The sequence below is a fragment of the Schistocerca nitens genome, chromosome 10, assembly GCF_023898315.1.
Source record: "Schistocerca nitens isolate TAMUIC-IGC-003100 chromosome 10, iqSchNite1.1, whole genome shotgun sequence".
NCBI lineage: Eukaryota > Metazoa > Arthropoda > Insecta > Orthoptera > Acrididae > Schistocerca > Schistocerca nitens.
The window spans coordinates 65,746,185-65,768,430 of NC_064623.1; the positions used below are offsets into that span (position 1 = coordinate 65,746,185).

Here is a 22,246-nt window from a genome sequence, read left to right on the forward strand (position 1 = left end):
GGCAATTTTTATCCCTATCCTGCCAATGCTATTTTACCCTTTGAATACGTACACTTTTCAAAAGAACTATGAGTGATAAAACAATGAAATTTTTACTGCATACATATAACATATATGCCTCAATTTATAAGTAAAATGAACATAATACCTCTTATGGTTTTGAAGAAAAAAATTATTCTTTCACTAGTAAAATTTAACTTTTTCTGTACATTAATTATTCTAAAACAGTTTCTGATTGTTTAGTGGTTCTCAATTTACTTGTAATAACTAATTACCATCTTCAGTACAAATTGACAAAATTTCATGTTTCTAACCCCATTAGTTTATCAAATAATTGTACCTGAAAGTAAAAAAATATAGTTTTGAGAAAAATCCATTTAAAGTTTAATATTGCAATTCTAGCATAGTTACTGATGAGAATTACTTACCACTATTATTGATGAGAATTACTTAGCACTAATATTTTCCTGCACCATACTGAGCATCATCTGAATCATGCTGATCTTCTTTTCTTCTCTTCTCTTGGTCCGTCTTCTTTCCTGTCTGGCTTCTTTTGTGCATTTTAGATTAGCAATATCTGCTTTGCGGATTCTCTCTTTATCTATTTGTACTAAGGATTTTGCAGTATTTCCACTAGATTTTATGCCCAGTAATTCCAAAACATCTAGTTTTCTAATTACACCATCACTGAAGCATAAAATAGCATCACAAACACCAAATTTGAGGGTTGTAAGCTGAACAAATACAGTTTTCGGTAACCGGTTCCAAATGACAGAATTCACACATTCATTTAAATTTTGGGTTTTCCCATGAACACATTTCTTCAACAAGGTATCTTTACAGAGGTATCCAAATATCGGTTTAATTTCATTCATTACTGATTCACGTAAAGAACGTTTGTGGTCATATCTGGCACTTCTCCTGTACTTGCAGCAAGTGTCAGGATCATTCGGGTAAAGACCGTGAACTGGATTTTCATTTGTGGAAAGCTTATGGAAAACGCCCATTCAGCTTTTTTCATGTTTTCTAAATTCCCTACATTTCTTCTTATGGCCAAGCCATAATAATTCTGAAATCTATCTATTTCAACAATTGTCAGGCGACCTTTACCACCTATCTTCCTACCACCTTCCAGTACTATTTTTGACTTAGATACAGGGTAGGAAACATTAAAGCGATAAAACAATAGAAACATCAAATAATACACAAGGAGTAAAATAATGCTGTGCGTTATCTCTGCATGGCGGAAAAAGGAAGGCGTGGCATTTAAGTGCCAGATTGCACAGAGCGTCAGGAAAACCGTCATAACCCACGAAAAAATTGTCGTATTTATTTAAAACAAAAACTGTTTCACGCAGAAAAGACCACGCATTTGAAATATGCTAAAATCTAAAAATCGAATTTTTGAAGCCCCCTTGCCATCCATGTCCCCTTAACACCATGCGTTTTCGCTTTTCACAGATTATTCTGCGTTAACAGACCGTCTTTCGCAGTAGCTACAGGCCAGCGCTTGTGCTTTTCGACCAACACATTGTTTACAATCGCCCGCGGATAGTCGAGACTTGACTGCATATCTTGCGTTAGAACTCCTGGTATGGCACGCTTAGCTTCTTTCGTTTATGTGTATACGCCGATAGTGCTGGAGGCACACGTATACAGAATGATGCAGGAGGCATGTCAGGCAATTTGTGAAGTGATCCTACATGTGGAAAGAAGCCGAAAACGTTCTATGAACACGTGTCATATTTTCAATCGTTATGGAACTGGAGCAGGTTGAATACTACACAAATAAATAATTATGAAGACAGGTGTGAATATTACTTACGTAAATGCTATTCTTCTCAAATAGTGATTAGTAATTTATCACGAATTTCATTGCGGTGCGCCGACTATAACACCACGTTCAGACTCACTTTATCTTGATAACCTGCCATCGTAGCAGCAGTAATCGATCTAACAACTGCGCCAGACACTTGTCTTATATAGACGACCGCAGCGCTGTATTCTACCTGTTTACATGTATCTCCGTATTTGAATACGCATGCCTATACTAGTTTCTCCGGCGCATAGGTGTATAACAGGGTGAGACACTTGGCGGAATTTTCAGAAACGGTCCAATACGTACGGGTAAATCAAGATACGTGTTCGCTTATTTTGGCTCTTCTTCCACTGAGCGAAGTTTCTGGGAAGTCGGGTTATGACACAGTGTTCTCCTAGTAAGCAGTGTAATCTTATACGAGGAAGTCGGAATATTTTGCTGTGCAAATAATATTCATACATAGCGTGGTTAATAAAGCAACAGAATAAAAAATTCAGCTGCTATAGACTATTAGAATAGCAGATATCAGTCGTCAAAGTTACGACGAGAATACTGTAAGTACGCATGATTTATTACACAAATGGTTTATTTGAGACAAACAGTCACTAACATGACATGAAACACTATATAACAGGGTTTACTTACACTATGTGATGGGGACTGATGACCTCCCATAGTGCTCAGAGCCATTTGAACCATTTGAACACTATGTGATCAAAAGTATCCGGACAATCCCAAAAGCATAGGTTTTTCGTATTAGGTGCATTGTACTGCCACCTACTGCCAGGTACTCCATATCGGCGACCTCAGTAGTCATTAGACATTGTGAGAGAGCAGAATGGGGCGCTCCACAGAACTTACGGACCTCGAACGTGGTCAGGTGATTGTCTGTCACTTGTGTCATACATCTGTACGCGAGATTTCCACACTCCTAAACATCCCTAGATCCACTGTTTCCGATGTGATAGTGAAGTGGAAACGTGAAGGGACACGTACAGCACAAAAGCGTACAGGCCGACCTCGTCTGTTGACTGACTGCCGACAGCTGAAGAGGGTCGTAATGTGTAATAGGCAGACATCTACCCAGACCATCGCACAAGAATTCCAAACTGCATCAGGATTCACTGCAAGTACTATGACACTTATGCGGGAGGTGAGAAAACTTGGATTTCATGCTCGAGCGGCTGCTCATAAGCCGCACATCACGTCGGTAGATGCCAAACGACACCTCGCTTGGTGTAAGGAGCCTAAACATTGACGATTGAACAATGGAAAAACGTTGTGTGGAGTGACGAATCACGGCTTACAATGTGGCGATCCGATGGCAGGGCGTGAGTATGGCGAATGCCCGGTGGACTTCATCTGCCAGCGTGTGTAGTGCCAACAGTAAAATTCAGAGGCCGTGGTGTTAAGGTGTGGTCTTGTTTTTCATGGAGAGGACTTGCAGCCCTTGTTATTTTGCCTGGCACTATCACAGCACAGGCCTAAATTGATGTTTTTAAGCACCTTCTTGCTTCCCACTGTTGAAGAGCAATTCTGGGATGGCGACTGCATAACATGATCGAGCACCTGTTCATAATGCACGGCCTGTGGCGGAGTGGTTATACGTCAGTAATGGATTGGCCTGCACAGAGTCCTGACCTGAATGCTATAGCCGCGCGACTGCTACGGTCGCAGGTTCGAATCCTGCCTGGGGCATGGGTGTATGTGATGTCCTTAGGTTGGTTAGGTTTAAGTAGTTCTAAGTTCTAGGGGACTGATGGCCACAGATGTTAAGTCCCATAGCGCTCAGAGCCATTTGAACCTGAATGCTATAAAATACCTTTTGGATGTTTTGGAACGCTGACTTCGTGTCAGGTCTCACCGACCGACATTAATAGCTCTCCTCAGTGCAGCACACTGTGAAGGTTAGGCTGCCATGCCCGAGGAAACCTTCCAGCACCTGATTGAACGTATGCCTGCGAGAGTGGAAACTGTCACCAAGGCTAAGGGTTGCCTAACACCATATTAAATTCCAACATTACCGATGGAGGGCGCCACGAACTTGTAAGTCATTTTCAGCCAGGTGTCCGGGTACTTTTGATCACATAGTGTAGGTGTTCGTTTTTTCTGCTAGCTGAACGAGGTTGGAATACTAGAGAATTATTGTGAAGGTGGTTCGATGAAGCCCGTGCCAGGCACTTAAGTGTGATTTGCAGAGTAGCCATGTAGATATAAATGTAGATGTAGATGTTGGTAATGCAAAGTGGTGGCTATATGTAATGTCTGTTCTGTGCAGGACGGCGACAAACTCGAGGAGAAGGTGAGGTCACTAATACAGGACCACGAAGCTCTCCTCGAGGAGGACTCTGCAGCGAGGAAGAAGTTCCTCAAGGAGGCAGAGGACCATCTGCAACGCACTTCTGACGAACTGGAACGGAAACTGACGGAGGCCCGTAAACGGGACCGGGAGCAGATGACCGCAGACCTGGAGAGGAAGCTGGAGGCCGCACGCCGAGACCAGGACGGCGCCCAGGAGCAGCTCACGCTGCGCATCCGGGACTACGAGGCGCTGCTGGCGAGGCGTCGGGACGAGGAGACCAAGAGGAGACAGCAGCTGGACGAGGAGGCCTCGCAGGAGCTGCGGCGCTGGCGCGAGGCCCAGGAAGGGACGGTCCGCCGGCTGGAGGAGGCGCTGGAGCAGAGCCAGGGAAGGCTGGAGGCCCTGGCGGCGGCCGTCGCGGCGCAGGCGGTGTCCGGGTCCAGGAAGCGCAGCAGGGGTAGCGGCAGCAGTAGCGACAGCGACAGCGGATCCGAGCGCCCCAGAGGGAGGTCCGTCCAGAAGCTGAAGGCCGAGGTGTGGGGCCAGGTGCTGGCCGAGCTGGACAGGGTCAAGGAGGACCTGCGGGAGGAGCAGCGGAGGGCCGCCGAACAGCGGAACGAGACGTCGCGGCTGGTGCTGAAGGAGATGGAGGCGGCGCTGGTGGCCCGCATCGAGGGCCGGCTGGGCGAGATCGAGCAGGCGGCCAGCGCCGAAGGGGGGGACGGCGACGCGTCGCAGGGGGAGATCCGCCGGCGCGTGGAGGAACTGGCCGAGGAGCTCAAGGAGAAGACCGCCAACGAGATCAGCTCCAAATGGAAGCTGGAGAGGGTGGGGATCAAGGAAGAACTGGCGGAGGACCTGGAAGTGAAGGTGCGGCGATACATGCACGATATGGAACGAGACATCCAGACCAAGACCCTGGAGGAGGTGTACAGTAAGATCGAAGATCTGAGAACAGCTGTAGTAGCGTCTGTCGTTGCCGAAATGGTGGAGGAGAAATGGAGTCATACCGCAAAGCAGCTGGAGAAAGACATCGTGTCGGCCGTCATGGAGAAAGTCAAGAAAGAGAGAAAGGAAGATATAAGCGAAATCGAACAAACTGTTGCCAAGGAAGTAGAGGAGAAACTGCGCAAAACTGTAGACGATGTTGAGGATAAAGTGGACCGCAGGGTCAGAGAAACACTGTCTACGTCGAGAAATGACGAAAGAGAGTACACGAAGAGTTTGGTCGTCAGTCTGATCGAAGAAAGGGGGAAACTGGTTTCTGGAGAAATGGATGAGAAGCTACTGCAGGGAGTGCTGGTCCACGTGAAAGACTCCATTAAGGTCGACCAGGACAAAGCCAGGCAGGAACTGATCGAACAGTGGAACGAGACCGTCAGACGCTCCACAGTCGAGCTGAGGGACAAAATGGAGAAGGAAGTGTCTGAAGAAGTTAGAAAGCGCTGGAAAGAAGACAGCAACAAGATCAGGAAGGACTTGGAAGAGGAACTCAAGGAGGAAATAAAAGAAGAAGTGAAAAAAGTGAAGAAAGACATTCGGGAAGACGTAACGGAGAAAGCACTCTCAGAAGTTAAGGAGAACGAGGTGAAGATGAAAGCGATCATCAATGCCGAAGTCGGAACGAAGTTGGCCAGCTTGCAGTACCAGTTAAAGGAAGAGTTTGGTAGTGAAATATCTCAGACGACGAAATCTTTGGTGGAAGAGGAGCTCCTGAAGACGAAACAGCAAGTCATACAAGGTAAGTTTGGAGCAAGAACCATAGCGTGACAGCAGTGTAATTCATGAAAGACCATAGTTGCTAGTTTCGGAAACAAACAAATATACATCATAAATTAAATGGCATATTTCCACTGATGAATCCCAAACCTTAGAAGGAAAGGAAAATCTACGTTTATAGCATTTGTAGACGTAGAAAAATCTTGTGCCAATATCGACTGGAATACACTCATTGAAATTCTAAAGATGGCGGAGGTAAAATACAGGGACCAAAGTATGGCAGTTATAAGAGTCGAGGGGCATGAAAGGAAGCAGGGGTTCAGAAGGGAATGAGACAGGGTTGTAGCCTATCGCCGATGTTATTCAATCTGTAAACTGAGAAAGCAATAAAGAAAACCAAAGAAAAATTTGGAGTAGTAATGAAAGTCTAGGTAAAATAAATAAAAATTTTGAGGTTTGCCGATGACATTGTAATTCGGTCAGAGACAGCAAAAGACTTGGAAGAGCTGCTGAATGGGGTAGGGAGTACCTTGAAAGGAGGATATAAGATGAACATCAACAAAAGCAAAACGAGGGTAATGGAATGTAGTCGAATTAAATCAGATGATGTTAAGGGAATTAGATTAGGAAATGAGACAGAAGAAATAGTATATGAGTTCTGCTATTTGGGTAGCAAAATAGCTGATCATGGTCACAGTAGAGAAGGTATGAAATGTAGACTGGCAGTGGCAAGGAAAGCGTTTCTGAAGAAGAGAAATTTGTTAACATCTAGTATAGATTAAAGTGTAAGGAAGTCGTTTCTGAAGGTATTTGTATGGTGTGTAGCCATATATGGAAGTGAAACATGGACGATAAATAGTTTAGACAAGAAGAGAATAGAAGGTTTCGAAATGTGATGCTACAGAAGAATGCTGAAGATTAGATGGGTAGATCACATAACTAATGAGGAGGTACTAAACATACGAGGGGAGAAGAGGAATTTGTCGCACAACTTGAGTAGAAGAAGGGATAGGTTAGTAGGTCATGTTCTGAGGCATCAAGGGATCAAATGTTCAAATATGTGTGAAATCGAATGGGACTTAACAGCTAAGGTCATCAGTCCCTAAGCTTACACACTACTTAACATAAATTATCCTAAGGACAAACACACACACCCATGCCCGAGGGAGGACTCGAACCTCCGCCGGGATCAGCCGCACAGTCCATGACTGCAGCCCCATAGACCGCTCGGCTAATCCCGCGCGGCCATCAAGGGATCACTAATTGACTATTGGAGGGCAGCGTGGAGGGTAAAAATGGTAGAGGGAGACAAATAGATGAATACAGTAAGCAGATTCAGAAAGATGTAGTTTACAGTGGTTATTCGGAGATGAATAAAACCAGTCTCTGGGCTGAAGACCACAACAGTAACAACAAAAAAATTAAAAAAAAAGACTAGCGCCCTGTGATAGTAATGTGTAAAGTTAATGGTTATATGTCACGTCTATTCCATAATATGCCCCGAATCGTAGCCTCAGACATTGAGTGAATCGAGCATACCCCAGTATCATAGTCCCAACAGGCACGGCTGTGTGTCTACCTATGGAGATTCTGAAACACGTTTTTTCAGATGTCAAAATGCAGTAAGTAATTCGCAATTACTCGATGAAGATACTCCAGATCGGTAATCTTGTAAATTTCGAGATTTCAATATCCCAGATCTTCGGTGTACAACAAGCAATCGATATGTATCGAGTTGTACACAAAGCAGCCATTCCTGTACAATAGTTTCACTCAGGACCCAGTGACATAGCACAATAATATGACGGTACAACACAAATAAACCACACCCACAAAATTGTCGTATTCAATTTTTAAATAATGAAATCCACTTCCTGTACGCTATAGTTTTTTGCTGAAATTACTCTGGAAAAGTAAGATATTTCCAAATGTGAAAAAATTTTCCATAATATAATATGGTCTATTACCTAGGAAAAAATAATGTATTAAAATTTGAAAGCGTTGCTGTGAGAAAAAATCATTTCAGAACTGTATTTGATGGTCTATCTGCTATATTATTACTACACACTAACAATCAATAAGTGAAAAAAATTAGGTAGAAGTATTATCAAAAACCAGCTACAATTTAAATACACAGTGAAACGGCAGCTATTGGAAGCTAAACCAAATTTTCATTTTAAAGATATGGAAAAATGTTAAGAGATTAAAGAAACTCAGCTCATTTGCAAGTATCACATGTTCTGTAGCAGAAGACCTTCTTGCGTTTGAAGGTACAACGTGGTGCACGAACGACGAAGTATGGTCCAAACGTTCACACGTTATACAACTAGTTTCAAAAATATACAGAATTTTACTCGCCATGAAACTCTGTACCTGAAGAATTAAGATATCCTCCAAGCAGTTTTAATACAGGGTGTTTCAAAATGAGTAAAAGGGTTTTAAGGCTTTGTAGCACATATAACATTCCCCTGACAATTATAAATAATACACCAAACAAAAGAGAAACACAAACAGTTTGTCTTACAGTTATTCAGTGTGAACACCGATCACACCATCGAGTCGCTAGGCGAATCATTCCGAAACCTTGATCAATGTGTCAGGAGTAACTGTTGAAATAACACTGTTTCTTAAGTCGGATAGATCAGCTCGTATCGGAGGCACATACATGATCGCGTGAGATCGTGTGTGAACGTAGAGGTCATGCATAAACTGCTGTGTCAACTAGCCCCTTGCGCCCAATTCCACCGGTCGGATACAACGTCGTTTAACCAGTCGCGTACTGATTATGCCAGTGAGGCGGCGCACCGTCTTGCTCCCAAATATAGATGTGTTGTTCAGCTCCTTCCCATTGAGGCACGGGCCATAGCTGTAGCACACCAAGATAAGAAACATCAGTTACAGATTATTCACCGAAAAAGAAAGGCCCATAAATTTTCCGCGGCGAAAGCGTGAAAGACTCGCACTAGTTCAACACGTTTTTCAGTCATTATTTGTCATTCCAAACTCTTCCCATTGCGCACGGGTATACAAAAAAAAACTGTTTGAGCTGCTCTTTCATTTGGTGTATTATTTACAATTGTAAGTTGAACGTAATAAATAGTACAACGCCTTAAAACCGGTATATTCATTTTGAAAACCCTCTACATTACACTCCACTTACATATGAATATCTCAATATACAGGGTGGTCCATTGATAGTGACCGGGCCAAATTACTCACGAAATAAGCATCAAACGAAAAAATTACAAAGAACGAAACTCGTCTAGCTTGAAGGGAGAAACCAGATGGCGCTATGGTTGGCCCGCTAGATAGCGCTGCCATAGGTCAAACGGATATCAACTGCTTCTTTTATTTTAAATAGGAACCCCCATTTTTATTACATATTCGTGTAGTACGTAAAGAAATGTGAATGTTTTAGTTGGACCACTTTTTTCGCTTTGTGATAGATGGCGCTGTAATAGTCACAAACGTGTAAGTACGTGGTATCATGCGACACTCCGCCAGTGCGGACGGTATTTGCTTCGTGATACATTACCCGTGTTAAAATGGACCGTTTACCAATTGCGGAAAAAGTCGATATCGTGTTGATGTATGGCTATTGTGATCAAAATGCCCAAGGGCGTGTGCTATGTATGCTGCTCGGTATCCTGGACAACATCATCCAAGTGTCCGGACCGTTCGCCGGATAGTTACGTTATTTAAGGAAACATGAAGTGTTCAGCCACATGTGAAGCGTCAACCATCACCTGCAACAAATGATGATGCCCAAGTAGGTGTTTTAGCTGCTGTCGCGGCTAATCCACACATCAGTAGCAGACAAACTGCGCCAGAATCGGGAATCTCAAAAACGTTGGTGTTGAGAATGCTACATCAACATCGATTGCACCGGTACCATATTGTATGCACCAGGAATTGGATGGCGACGACTTTGAACGTCGTGTACATTTCTGCCACTGGGCACAAGAGAAATTACGCGACGATGTCAGATTTTTTGCACGCGTTCTATTTAGCGACGAAGCGTCATTCACCAACAGCGGTAACGTAAACCGGCATAATATGCACTATTGGAAAATCCACGATGGCTGCGACAAGTGGAACATCAGCGACCTTGGCGGGTTAATGTATGGTGCGGCATTATGGGAGAAACGGTAATTGGCCCCCATTTTATCGATGGCAATCTAAATGGTGCAATGTATGCTGATTTCCTACGTAATGTTCTACCGATGTTACTACAAGATGTTTCACTGCATGACAGAATGGCGATGTACTTCCTGCAGGATGGATGTCCAGCACATAGCTCGCGTGCGGTTGAAGCAGTAATGAATAGCATATTTCATGACAGATGGATTGGTCGTCGAAGCACCATACCATGGCCCGCACGTTAGCCTGATCTGACATCCCCGGATTTATTTCTGTGGGGGAAATTGAAGGATATTTGCTATCTTGATCCACCGACAACGCCTAACAACATGCGTCAGCGCATTGTCAATGCATGTGCAAACATTACGGAAGGCGAACTACTCGCTGTTGAGAGTAATGTCGTTACACGTATTGCCAAATGCACTGAGGTTGACGGACATCATTTTGAGTATTTATTGCATTAATGTGGTATTTACAGGTAATCACGCTGTTACAGCATGCGTTCTCAGAAATGATAAGTTCACAAGGGTACATGTATCACCATATTGAAACAACCGAAATAAAATGTTCAAACGTACCGACGCTCTGTATTTTAATTTAAGAAACGTACCTGTTTCCAACTGTTCGTCTAAAATTGTGAGCTATATGTTTGTGACTATTATAGCGCCATCTATCACAAAGCGAAAAAAGTGATCCAACTAAAACATTCATATTTCTTTACGTTCTACACGAATATGTAATAAAAAATGGTGGTTCCTATTTTTAAAAAAACGCATTTGTTATCCGTTTGACCTATGGCAGCGCCATCTGGCGGGTCAACCATAGCGCCATCTGGTTTCCCCCTTCAAGCTAGATAAGTTTCGTTCGTTGTAGTTTTTTCGTTTGACGCTTATTTCGTGAGATATTTGGCCTGGTCACGATCAATGGACCACCCTGTATACAAGCGCTAGACGAAACACAACCCCATGTCTCAACGACGACGGAAACAGTAGAAAGTGGTGGAAACTGCTTATCACTGACTGTAGTGTGTATTCCTTGATGTGATCCTAAAATCGGTCACTAGACTGAAAGAATGACCCAGAAGCATCGTTTGTTTCCTCGGAAGCCTATCCTCAGCGTACAACATTCTCTTCTACTGTATTTTGTCAGTATTTGTGTTCTGTTGGTACTAGTAATTTAAATTGAAATGGGTAGCATCCTGTTATTCGCCTAGAATGGGAAGAGAAAAAGGCTAAAATTAGAGCCTCTCCTCAGTATTGCTTCGGACGGATGCCCATTAATTTGAAAATGGTCATCTACCTTGGTCTAGGTAGCAACATTCCCATTTACAACAGTACTCCGCGAGCCACGCGACGGCGTGTGGCGGAGGGTATTTCTGGTGGCACTAACTGATTCTCCTCTGCCTGGTCCAGTCGCGAATGGTGCGAGGGAAGAATGATGGTCGGAAAACCTCTGTGTTGGCTCAATTTCACGAATTTTCTCGTCGTCGCTATTTCGCGAGACGTATGTGGGAGGAAGTAATGTGTTGCCCCGTTTATCAATCCTCTGCAGATGACTCTGGAAATCGTTATTGTCTTCTAGCGTTGCTACAACCATATAGTAAAACACATCATCTGCGAACAGACTTAAAAATCATCCGCCGCTTTCTACTAGATCATTAATACAATGTGTTAAGAAATTACCTTTACAGACTATTAGGACTTGTAGAGATGACTTAATAGATCAAGTTTTGCGTAGGAACCAACGTCTAGAAACGTCATCCAGCGAAGCTACACATAGTGAAAGATATAGGCGCCGGCGTCTGTAAATCTGTGTATATACAGAGTGATTCCGTGATGATGTTACAAACCTTCTAGCATAATGGAGAAGGGTAAATATATCAATTTGAGGTAAGGGTCTCTCTACCGGAAACCAACTACTCGAAAGTTATAAGCGAAAATAGTTCTGTTACCTCTGACAGTGGAATACACGTACTGGTACTCTTGTTGCTAAGATTGTAGGGTAGGCAACTTTCAGATATGGTAGTATGGACCAAAACAAGGAAAAAATGTCTAGAAAACATGGGTTCTAATATGCATACCTGAGGAGCTATGAGCACTTGTTGATCTTCGCTAGTGTGAAACGCAAGCTCTCTATTGAAGAACTGCTTACAGCTCTTACGGGGAGTTGGAACGCCCTATCCCGACAATGTTAAATTTAGTGACTTGGCTTCCTTGTATTACAGGAACCAATGGAGCCATTGACATGAAACTCTAGAACATTAAACTGTATGTTCTGAGTCTACTGAACTACAATAATTGCATTTCACCCACTCCTTTCGGAAATACGATTTTTTAATTACATGGTTAAAATGTTGTGTACTTTTTTGTACGTTATCCTAAATAATTTTAATTGTACATAACATTATGCCCTTCCTTTAGTTCAGTAGACTCAGGATATGTATGTTATTACTCCCTGAAAATCTGAATACTCTACTCAAAGTGGTTTCTGAGATTTAGGGAAAACTGGAACAGAAAATGGAAATTTTCAGGATCGGCTTCTAAAGTTCCAAAAGACTCTAACTAACTTGATATATGCTTAATTTTTTTTATTTTTAGCCAGTCAGAAGCACCCTGCACCATATTGTATATCATCCTCTTGATCTTTTTCCAAGTTTTTTCTTCTTTTTGGACTCCTTAGTGGCCAACTGTGCTGCGTACTCTGCTTTATCAATGCGAACCTTGTCCATCCGTTCAAGTTCTCTGATGCAGTTTGGTCCAGGATTAATTCCCATATGCTGTATCACTTACACCCTACCAATTTTGCCATCATTAAAAGAAATAACAGCATCACTGACCCCTCACTTTAGTGTCTTCATTCCAACAAAAACATTTTTTGGTAAGCGAGTCCATATAAAATTCTTGAACGACTCATTGGGTCAGATTCTGGCCATGCAGACACCTTTTCAGTAATTTAGGACTTGCCAGCTCTCTGTAAATAGGTTTCATGATATCCATGACTGCTGCTGGGATGGAATGTTTATGACTGTATGAGCTGCTCGAGTACTGGGCACCATGAATCAGGTGCAGGAGGGCAAAGATTGTGTACTGGTTTTTCATCAGTTGACAGTCTGCGGTAGAAGGTAGCACATACTGCTTCATTGTAAACAAATCCTCAGTATTATTTTTAATGGCCATCCCATAATACTGCTGTAGTTCATCAATCATTTTGTCTGTCAGCCTGCCTCTTATGGTTACACCATCAGAAAGTTTCTTGTCTCTCAAACTTTGTTTCAACTTCCTCAACCTGGTGCCCATCCTCTTCTGGACATGACATATACAACACAGCAATCCGCAGCCTTCTATATAAAAAATTATTGATTTTATTAGATCTTGAAGCAATGCACGTAAACATTTTAACATTATATATATATATATATATATATATATATATATATAATTTTATTCAGAAAATTTCAAATTTTATAATGAGATGAAAAGCCGAAAATGTGACAAACATTTTTTTCGTTCTAACTACTCTTAAGGTATGCATTTTAGAGCACATGTTTACTTAACAGTTGTTCTTGTTTTACTTCATATTACCGCCTCCGAAAGTTGCCTACTCTGCAATCTTAGCAACAGGAGTACTAGTACGTGTATTCCACTGTCAGAGGTATCAGAACGGGTGTCGCTTATAACTTTTGACTCCTTCGTTTCCAGCACAAGGATCCTTACCTCAAATTGATACACTTCTCCTACTCTATCATCCTAGAAAGTTTGTAACATCATCACAGAATCACCCTGCATCAGTTTACGTTTACAGTGGCCGGCGCCTGTAACTTTGGCGGTCTGCAGCGTCTTTGGATGATTTCCCTGGACATGGGTTCCTATTCAAAATATTATGTACTCACTCCCCTCTACAAGACTTTGAATTTGTTACGGGAATTTCCGAACATGTGTATGTGTACATTGTTATTGGTTTTGCGTTTATCATTTTAATCCTACCTAAGCTTTTTATACTAAAATGGTTTTGCCCTGCAAGGGGGAGTGTATACAGGGTTAACGATCGTAACACTTTGCATCATTCTCCCACCACATCTCAGGTCTCCTGCTTTTGTTACTCAATGTTCCGATGTATGTTTTTATGTATAATCCGTACTCACTGTTTTAGTTGTATTTTCATCTTATATCTCTTTTACCTGATGTAGTCTGTCAAGTTCGCCCGTAGGCATTATGCCTATTCCCCATGTTTGCATGCTATTTTATTAGTATTATATTTGTAATTGCCGTTTGTAGCAATCTTGCGAACCACGCTTACGTAAGCGGGCGGACCAGCCAACCTCGGTTTCCCGCTCTTTTGTGGCTGCCCACTTCGGTCCCGCAACTCACAGGCTCCTACGTCAGCCGCATCCACCGCCGCAGTCAGCTGGCTTTCGGGCCCTGTGCACCGCTGTCGGATTCTTTTCATGGAGATTCGAGTTTAAGTTTTAATTAAAAGCAAACTAATAGGGGTTGGGTTCTTTGGGGAAGAGACCAAACAGCGAGGTCATCGGTCTCATCGGATTAGGGAAGGATGGGGAAGGAAGTCGGCCGTGTCCTTTCAAAGGAACCATCCCAGCATTTGCCTGGAGCGATTTAGGGAAATTACGGAAAACCTAAATCAGGATGGCCGGACGCGGGATTGAACCGTCGTCCTCCCGAATGCGAGTCCAGTCAAACTAATAGGCCTATCGCAAAATGAGTTACATCAGTATTATTCTTGTTGTATTCTGCGTTAGTCCACATGTATCAATTTGGTTTTAAAGTTCAGTATATATTTTTTATTTTAGATTGTAGTAAGAATTGGCTGGTTTTCAGCGTCTTCGCTATGAAATGCTCACTTCAAAGTTATACAGCTTAAAATGTATTTGTCCTATGTTAACAAAATTTTGATAGGTTACAAGGACACATATTGGTAGTGGAAATCTCAAGTTACAGATTTTTTTAATCACCCAAAAAAATGTTTTTCTGATTTTTCTAAAGTTACTTTTTCTCAGCGCAGGATTAACATGCTAACAGAGAGCGTGGGTTTGTTTTGGTGGTTTCTTTTCTCATTGTAATAAACTACAATCACTGTGACTGCACAGTGTGATACGGATTTTATGAAGAGTAATATTGTCACGTAGAAGAAGGTGTAATTAGATGAATGACGAACACTAACTTCACTTAACGAACGTTTATTCAACACTTGCTCATACAAGAGAGCGGAGCGAACTGCCTCCGGCCAGAACACATGTGGTATAGATACAGTTACAGAACAGTCCAGTACAATGATTCTTGACATTTGTGGATACTCCTGGAATGCACTCGAACCTAATATAGAAATTAGAATTTTACAGTTCAGGTGAGTTTCGAACACACGACCCTCCATGCAACACTCTAGTATCATAACCACTACACCACGATGACTGTCCTAGTCAGCTTCTTCTGCGATGATTTTAAGACTGGCACTGTGCGTGCTGGACCTCGCCATTAACTAACAGCGTGTCCGGCTGTGAAAATGAATGCGCCGTTGCGACGAAGCCCCGGGCTGTTGGAAAACGAGTTATCTGTGTCTGGCAACGTAGCACCTGATACCGACACTACGACTACTGTTATTCCCACGGTCCAGCACGTACAGAACCAGTCTTAAATGCCACTCTTTATCAAATCCGTACCACACTGTACGGTCACAGTGGTTGTAAATTATTACTACGAGAAAACAGACCTTCAAAACAAAGCCACGCTTTCTGTTAGCATGTTTGTCCTGGGCTGACAAAAAATTACTTTAGAAAAATCATAACAACTTTTTTTTGGCTGACTGGAAAACTCCGTTACTTGAAATTCCCGGTAGCAATACATGTGCCGATAACCTATGAAAGATTAAGGAAAGGCAAACCTACGTTTCTAGCATTTCTAGACTTAGACAAAGCTCTTGACAATGTTGGCTGGAATACTCTCTTTCAAATTCTGAAGGTGGCACGGGTAAAATACAGGGAGCGAAGGGCTATTTACAATTTGTACAGAAAGCACATGGCAGTTATAAGAGTCGAGGGGTATGAAAGGGAAGCAGTGGTTCGGAAGGGAGTGAGACAGGGTTGTAGCCTATCCCGGATGTTATTCAGTCTGTATATTGAGCAAGCAATAAAGGAAACAAAAGAAAAATTCGGAGTAGGTATTAAAATCCATGGAGAAGAAATAAAACTTTGAGGTTCGCCGATGACATTGTACTTGTGTCAGAGACAGCAAAGGACCTGGAAGAGCAGATGAACGGAATGGACAGTGTCTTGAAAGGAGGATATAAGACGAACATCAACAAAAGCAAAACGAGGATAATGGAATGTAGTCGAATTAAGTCGGGGGATGCTGAGCGAATTAGATTAGGAAATGAGACACTTAAAGTAATAAAGGAGTTTTGCTATTTGGGGAGCAAAATAACTGATGATGGTCGAAGGTGAGAGGATATAAAATGTAGACTGGCAATGGCAAAGAAAGCGTTTCTGAAGAAGAAAAATTTGTTAACATCGAGTATAGATTTAAATGTCAGGAAGCCGTTTCTGAAAGTATTTGTATGGAGTGTAGCCATGTATGGAAGTAAAACATGGACGGTAAATAGTTTTGACAAGAAGAGAATAGAAGCTTTCGAAATGTGGTGCTACAGAAGAATGCTGAAGATTAGATGGGTAGATCACATAACTAATGAGGAGATATTGAATAGAATTGGGGAGAAGAGGAGTTTGTGGCCCAACTTGACTAGAAGAAGGGATCGGTTGGTAGGACATGTTCTGAGACATCGAGGGATCACAAATTCAGTATTGGAGGGCAGCGTGGAGGGTAAAAATCGTAGAGGGAGACCAAGAGATGAATACACTAAGCAGATTCAGAAGGATGTAGGTTGCAGTAGGTACTGGGAGATGAAGAAGCTTGCACAGGATAGAGTAGCATGGAGAGCTGCATCAAACCAGTCTCTGGACTGAAGACCACAACAACAACATCCTATGAACATTTCAGTGACATCAGACAAATAAATTTCACACTATATAGTTTTTAAGTGAGCAGTTCGTAGCGAAGACGCCGGAAACTGCACAATCCTTACTACAGTCTAGAAGAAAAAAATATATATTAATCTTTAAAACCAAATTGTTCCACATAACCTAACGCAGAATAAAACAAGAAAAATAATAATATCATTCATTTTGTGACAGTCCTATTGGTTCTTTTCTAATTCATACTTAAACTCGAGTCTTCATAATAAAAAAATCAGATAGCGGTTATTCTTCGTGTATTACTGTCCGTGTATATACATATCGATAACACGAATATCTCTTTAGACTAATCAGGGACCGCCCTATCGAATGGGCCTGTAAAATTCTGCTTTAAAAATCGTTTTGTTTGTAACGGAAAACAAACGATAGCTTCTGTGGACACCAGGCGACGCAAGGTGTTCTATTTGGCAGAAACATTTCAGTCTAGTCACAAAGCACGTCTTGTATTGAGTAAGCACGGGATTTATCCGTTAGGCGGTCGTACGATATTGTGTACGTCCCTGTTTTGGAAGTCAAGCAGCATCGAACTGGACATCGGCATCTGCCGCCTTGTGGCCCTCGCGGACATGGTTGCCATATCTGGTTGGTACACTCTGAGATAGGGGGGAGGTGGGATATATAAACGAAGTAAAAAATTTATTTAATATAGTTACTTTACATTTGAAACAGAAGTACATAGAACTTGTTGCGGCAGAAGTAGCTGGTACTCCATTTTTTTCGGAAGATTTCACCGTTTTCAGCAAGTCTTTTTTTTTCCTTTTACGTATTTATAAAACTCCATGCAATTCAGCTTGTTCTTAAACTGGCGCCGTTTATTACACCGTCCCAGGCAGCAGTTGATTTCTTTCATGCATCCACTGGCTCGACATCAGCGAAAATACTCTTTCCGCAGTGATGTTGTGTGCGGTAATAGAAAACAAATACTCGCATAATTTTAGCAGTTGGCATTAGTGTTTAGAATTTTCGGTTTCCTTAAGAAAGTAAATCCATCTTCCTTCCACGGAATGTTTAGACTTCCATTCTTCTGAGTCACGCTTATTTTCTAAAAAGCCCTTCAGGTATATATATTCCTGAAAACAATTGTCGCCTGAAACACCATTTTTAGTCAGTTATACAATCGTTTTTTGAATCATTGCCCAGTCTGCGGTTTCAGATAGCGTCATCCAATCAAATACTTGATATGTATTCATGGAAATAGCCCATTTGTCTAAGTAATCCAATGTTATGGTGTAGGAATCGGGACAAAACTGACTCTTGTCGGGATATCGGAATAAAAAGGTCCTTAACGGTGATGCTCCCGCCATCTCAGGACCGATGGCAACCCTACTCGTGGACAAACAGAGCGAGTTGGCTTTCACGCTATCTTTGTTTGTGGAAAGCATATTGATTTCTGCAGAAGAGAAGAAATGAACACTGAGGACGCTTCAGAAGCTGTTCCCGTGACAGTGATACGAAACTTCAGGGGTGCTGCAAGAGAGAAACTGTATGAATGTGAGACAGAAAACGACGGTCAAACGCCGTAATGGAAAATTATAAATACGAGGGCTGTTCAATAAAAAATAGTCATAATTTTTTATAGTCACAATTTCTCGCGCTAAAATTTAATCTTCTGGAAGCTTAATGGGCAGCAAATACGCCGTAGTAGTTTCATTGTTGGGACTCGTGGTTCCCGCCTGTGAGAGGCAGGCAAGGTCAGACATGTTCAGTATCGTCTGCCGCTGCAATGGAGGTAACACGCGAGGAACAATATGCGGCTTTGAAATTCTGCTTTCGTCTCAACATATCTTGAGCTGAGGCCTACACAATGTTACATGAGACCTATTGAGGGTCTGTTCTTCCCTACAGCACAGCTCGAAGGTGGTTTAATATGTTTAAAGAGGGGAGACAATCAATTTCAAAGGAAGGTGGACCCTGTGCTCCAGTCACAGCTCTTACAGAAGAAAACATCAACACTGCTGCTGTCATTATGAGAGAGGATCGACGAATTACCTTAAAATCGCTTTCTGAAATACTGAACATTGCATTGGGTGCCACCCACACGTTGGTGACAGAAAAATTACACACGACACGTGTTTGTGAGCGATGGGTTTCAAGACTGTTGATACCCGAACGAAAGGACATTCGCGTGCAGGTCTGCACGCAGTTAAAGTTGGTGTTAGAGGAATATCCGGGGTTTATTTCAAATGTAATCACTACTGAGGAAACTTGGCTGCATCATTTTGATCCTGAGAGCAAACAGCAAAGCTCAGTGGAAATCTCCATCACCATGCTCCAAAAAAGCAATTGTGGTTGCTTCTGCTGGGAAAGTTAGTGTCATCTCATTCTTTGATATTCATGCAATGGTTTATCAGCATGTTGTACCTGGACACACATCAGTAACTGGACAATACCACAGGGATGTCCTGAATACATTGCAAGTCCATATCAGGCACGAAAGACCACATTCCTGTGAAGCAGTCTGGATGCTGCACCACCATAATGCGCGGCCGCATATTGCCAATGTTGTTGCTGAATATCTTGCAAAAAAAACAATGTGTAGTGCATACCTCACCGTCCCTATCGTCCGGATTTAGCCCCATGGGACTTTTTTTCTATTCCCTAACATGAAGAAACGCCTTCGTGGGAGGCATTGTTAATCATCAGAAGCAGTGGTGAAGGTCGCGGAGGCGATTTTGAAGGACCTCTCAAAAATGGTTTCCAGCGTGTATTTGAAGACTGGCAGAAACACTGGGACAAGTGCATCGCATTCATAGGAGACTACTTTGAGAAGGATCATCAAAATTGTTAGAATGACTAAAGGTACGCTGTCAAAAAAAATTATGATCATTCTTGATTGAACAGCCCTCGTAATAGATCCTATGGAGTGAGCCTCCTGAAGAACATAAAAATCCAGTTAGTCCTGTACTTTTTTAATAATTTCATTCAAGATGCGTTTACACGTGTGTGCCTTGTGCGCAAACGCCGCGCCCTTGCGTTTTCCTCTCACGCAAGACGCTGCATGCCTGTACGTGCGCGCCTCTTTGTCGACAGGCACGCACGCGTGATTACATTCACACTTACAAGGAGACGGCCCGGCGGTGGTACCGACTTTTTGAAATAATCTATACGGTTAAAATTAAAAGGAAGGTCAGTGTTGGCGGTAATATTGATGTTTTATTGATAGCAGAATCGATTTTCGATCACTTGGTGATCATCTTCAGTGCTGTACAAATTTAAACTCAGGCACTGGTATCAAGTTATCAATAACCAAATTGAGAAGCTGAAAACTCAGTTTGGTTATTGATAACTTGATACCAGTGTCTGAGTTTAAATTTGTACAGCACTGAAGATGAACACCATGTGATCGAAAATCGATTCTGCTATCAATAACACATCAATATTACCGCCAACGCTGACCTTCCTTTTAATTTAACATATATGGTCGTTGTGGACACAGCACTCCATGGAGTCGCCAATCAATCTATACAGTGATGTAGGTTAAGATCCCAGGTGACGCTCAGTACTTCCAAGAGGAGAGATAGTTGTGTTCAGTGGTTGTTTGGTGTGATGCATACGGTAAAGAGTTCATGTGTAGAAGGTCGTCGGTTCTAATCTCATCAGATAGATTAAATTTCTTATTGTTTTTAAATTTTTTATCTAAATGACTTTGTCATTGTTTTGGTTCAGTTAATGGGTTTTAATTTAACGTCTTATTTTTGGCCCTTTGGGACATCATTTTGATCATCATATCAACTTCTTCAACTGCTCTCATTTTTCTTCCTGACACTCTTTTTCTGCCAGAAATCTTTGTTCATGTGATTTTAATTAATCTTTTTATCACCCCATTTTTTCGTCCATTTTAATGCGTTTATTGCTTCTTTTCGTCATTTTACATGGATTTCGTTTTACTTGTAATCCCCTCTGTCGTTTAAATCTTCAGTTGCGTTATTTTGTCCATAGTGAAATACGAATTTAAGATACGTTTTAAATGTTTGTATGACAATTACCTCTCCAAAAATGCATATTTTCTACCGAAAAATAAATTTTTCACGCCATTCCACAGTCAAAATAAAGGGATTATGTCATATTTTGTTTTTTAACTGACAGTTCAGCGTTTTTAAATATTTAAATGATATATTACGTAAATACAGCTGAATTGATAATCGCAAAAATTCCGAGTGGAAAAATAGTGATGCAAAGAAAAAGTATAAAGAACTGAAAAAAATATACGATGATTAAAATGATGTGACAAAGTAATAGAAACAAAAAATTACGTTTACATCAACTAAATTAATAAAAACAATGATAAAGTCACTTCGATACAGATTTAAAAATTAAAAAGAAAAAATGCATGAGGAGGAGCTTCGAAACCCTTACCTCCGAGCAAATAGACTCGCCCGTCCGACATCACCCGTGCGCGCACAATGGAAGGAAACACAGTCACTTGTGAGCGAGCGGTCTAACGTAACGGTGTCACTATGTTTTCCAAACAGGAACAACGGAATTGGATCAAGAGTGAATGTGCCAGAGGTCGTACAGCACGACAGTGTCATTAAGGTCTTCGAGAGGCGTGCGGGGAGTCGGCATTGCCGTAAGGAACAGTTGCATGTTTGGTAACAGCCTTCAACGAAGGTCGGCAAACTGTGGCAGACGTGCATAGGCAGGTCGTCCTAGCGGCTCTGAAGAAGAAGTGCATGCTGTTGCCGCGTTAGTGGACAGTGATCGACGCAATACGATTCGTGAGCTAGCCCACGAAACCGGATTAGCGTATACGACTGTGCTTCGCATTCTGAAAGAATGCCTGGGCATGCGAAAAATCGCACCATGATGGGTTCCGCATGACTTGACGGAAATGGATGCGTTACGACGCTAGTCAGACGCACTTGGAGCGCTATGAGCGCGAAGGAGAGGCTTTCTTACGCCGTATCGTAGCACTGGATGAGACATGGGACACATCGTACGAGGCAAAACTGAAACACCAATCCAACGAATGGCACCATTGCCGGTCGCCGCGAAAGTCGAAAGTGCGTCAGAGCCCCAGTATGGTGAAAGTTGGGTGATTCTCGTGTATGACTGTGATGGTGTTATTCTAACGCATTACGTTCCTCCACGGCAGACCTTCAATGCACAGTATTACTGTTCGTTTTGGGAGCATCACCTGCGACCAGCTTTGCGAAAGAAGCGGCGACACATTCTGCGCAACCTACTCATCATTTTGCACGACAATGCGCGGGCGCATACAGCG

At 42.2% G+C, this 22,246-nt stretch overlaps 1 protein-coding gene across 1 annotated transcript in view; it reads left to right on the forward strand.

Moving 5' to 3' along the window:
* The window catches only part of LOC126210262 (trichohyalin-like), a 255,624-nt gene that overhangs the window by 145,034 nt on the left and 88,344 nt on the right, over positions 1–22,246 (forward strand). Inside the window, exon 11 of the mRNA XM_049939452.1 lies at positions 4,098–5,862. Coding sequence (XP_049795409.1) covers positions 4,098–5,862 — 1,765 coding nt within the window. The remainder of the gene's footprint in view (positions 1–4,097; positions 5,863–22,246) is intronic.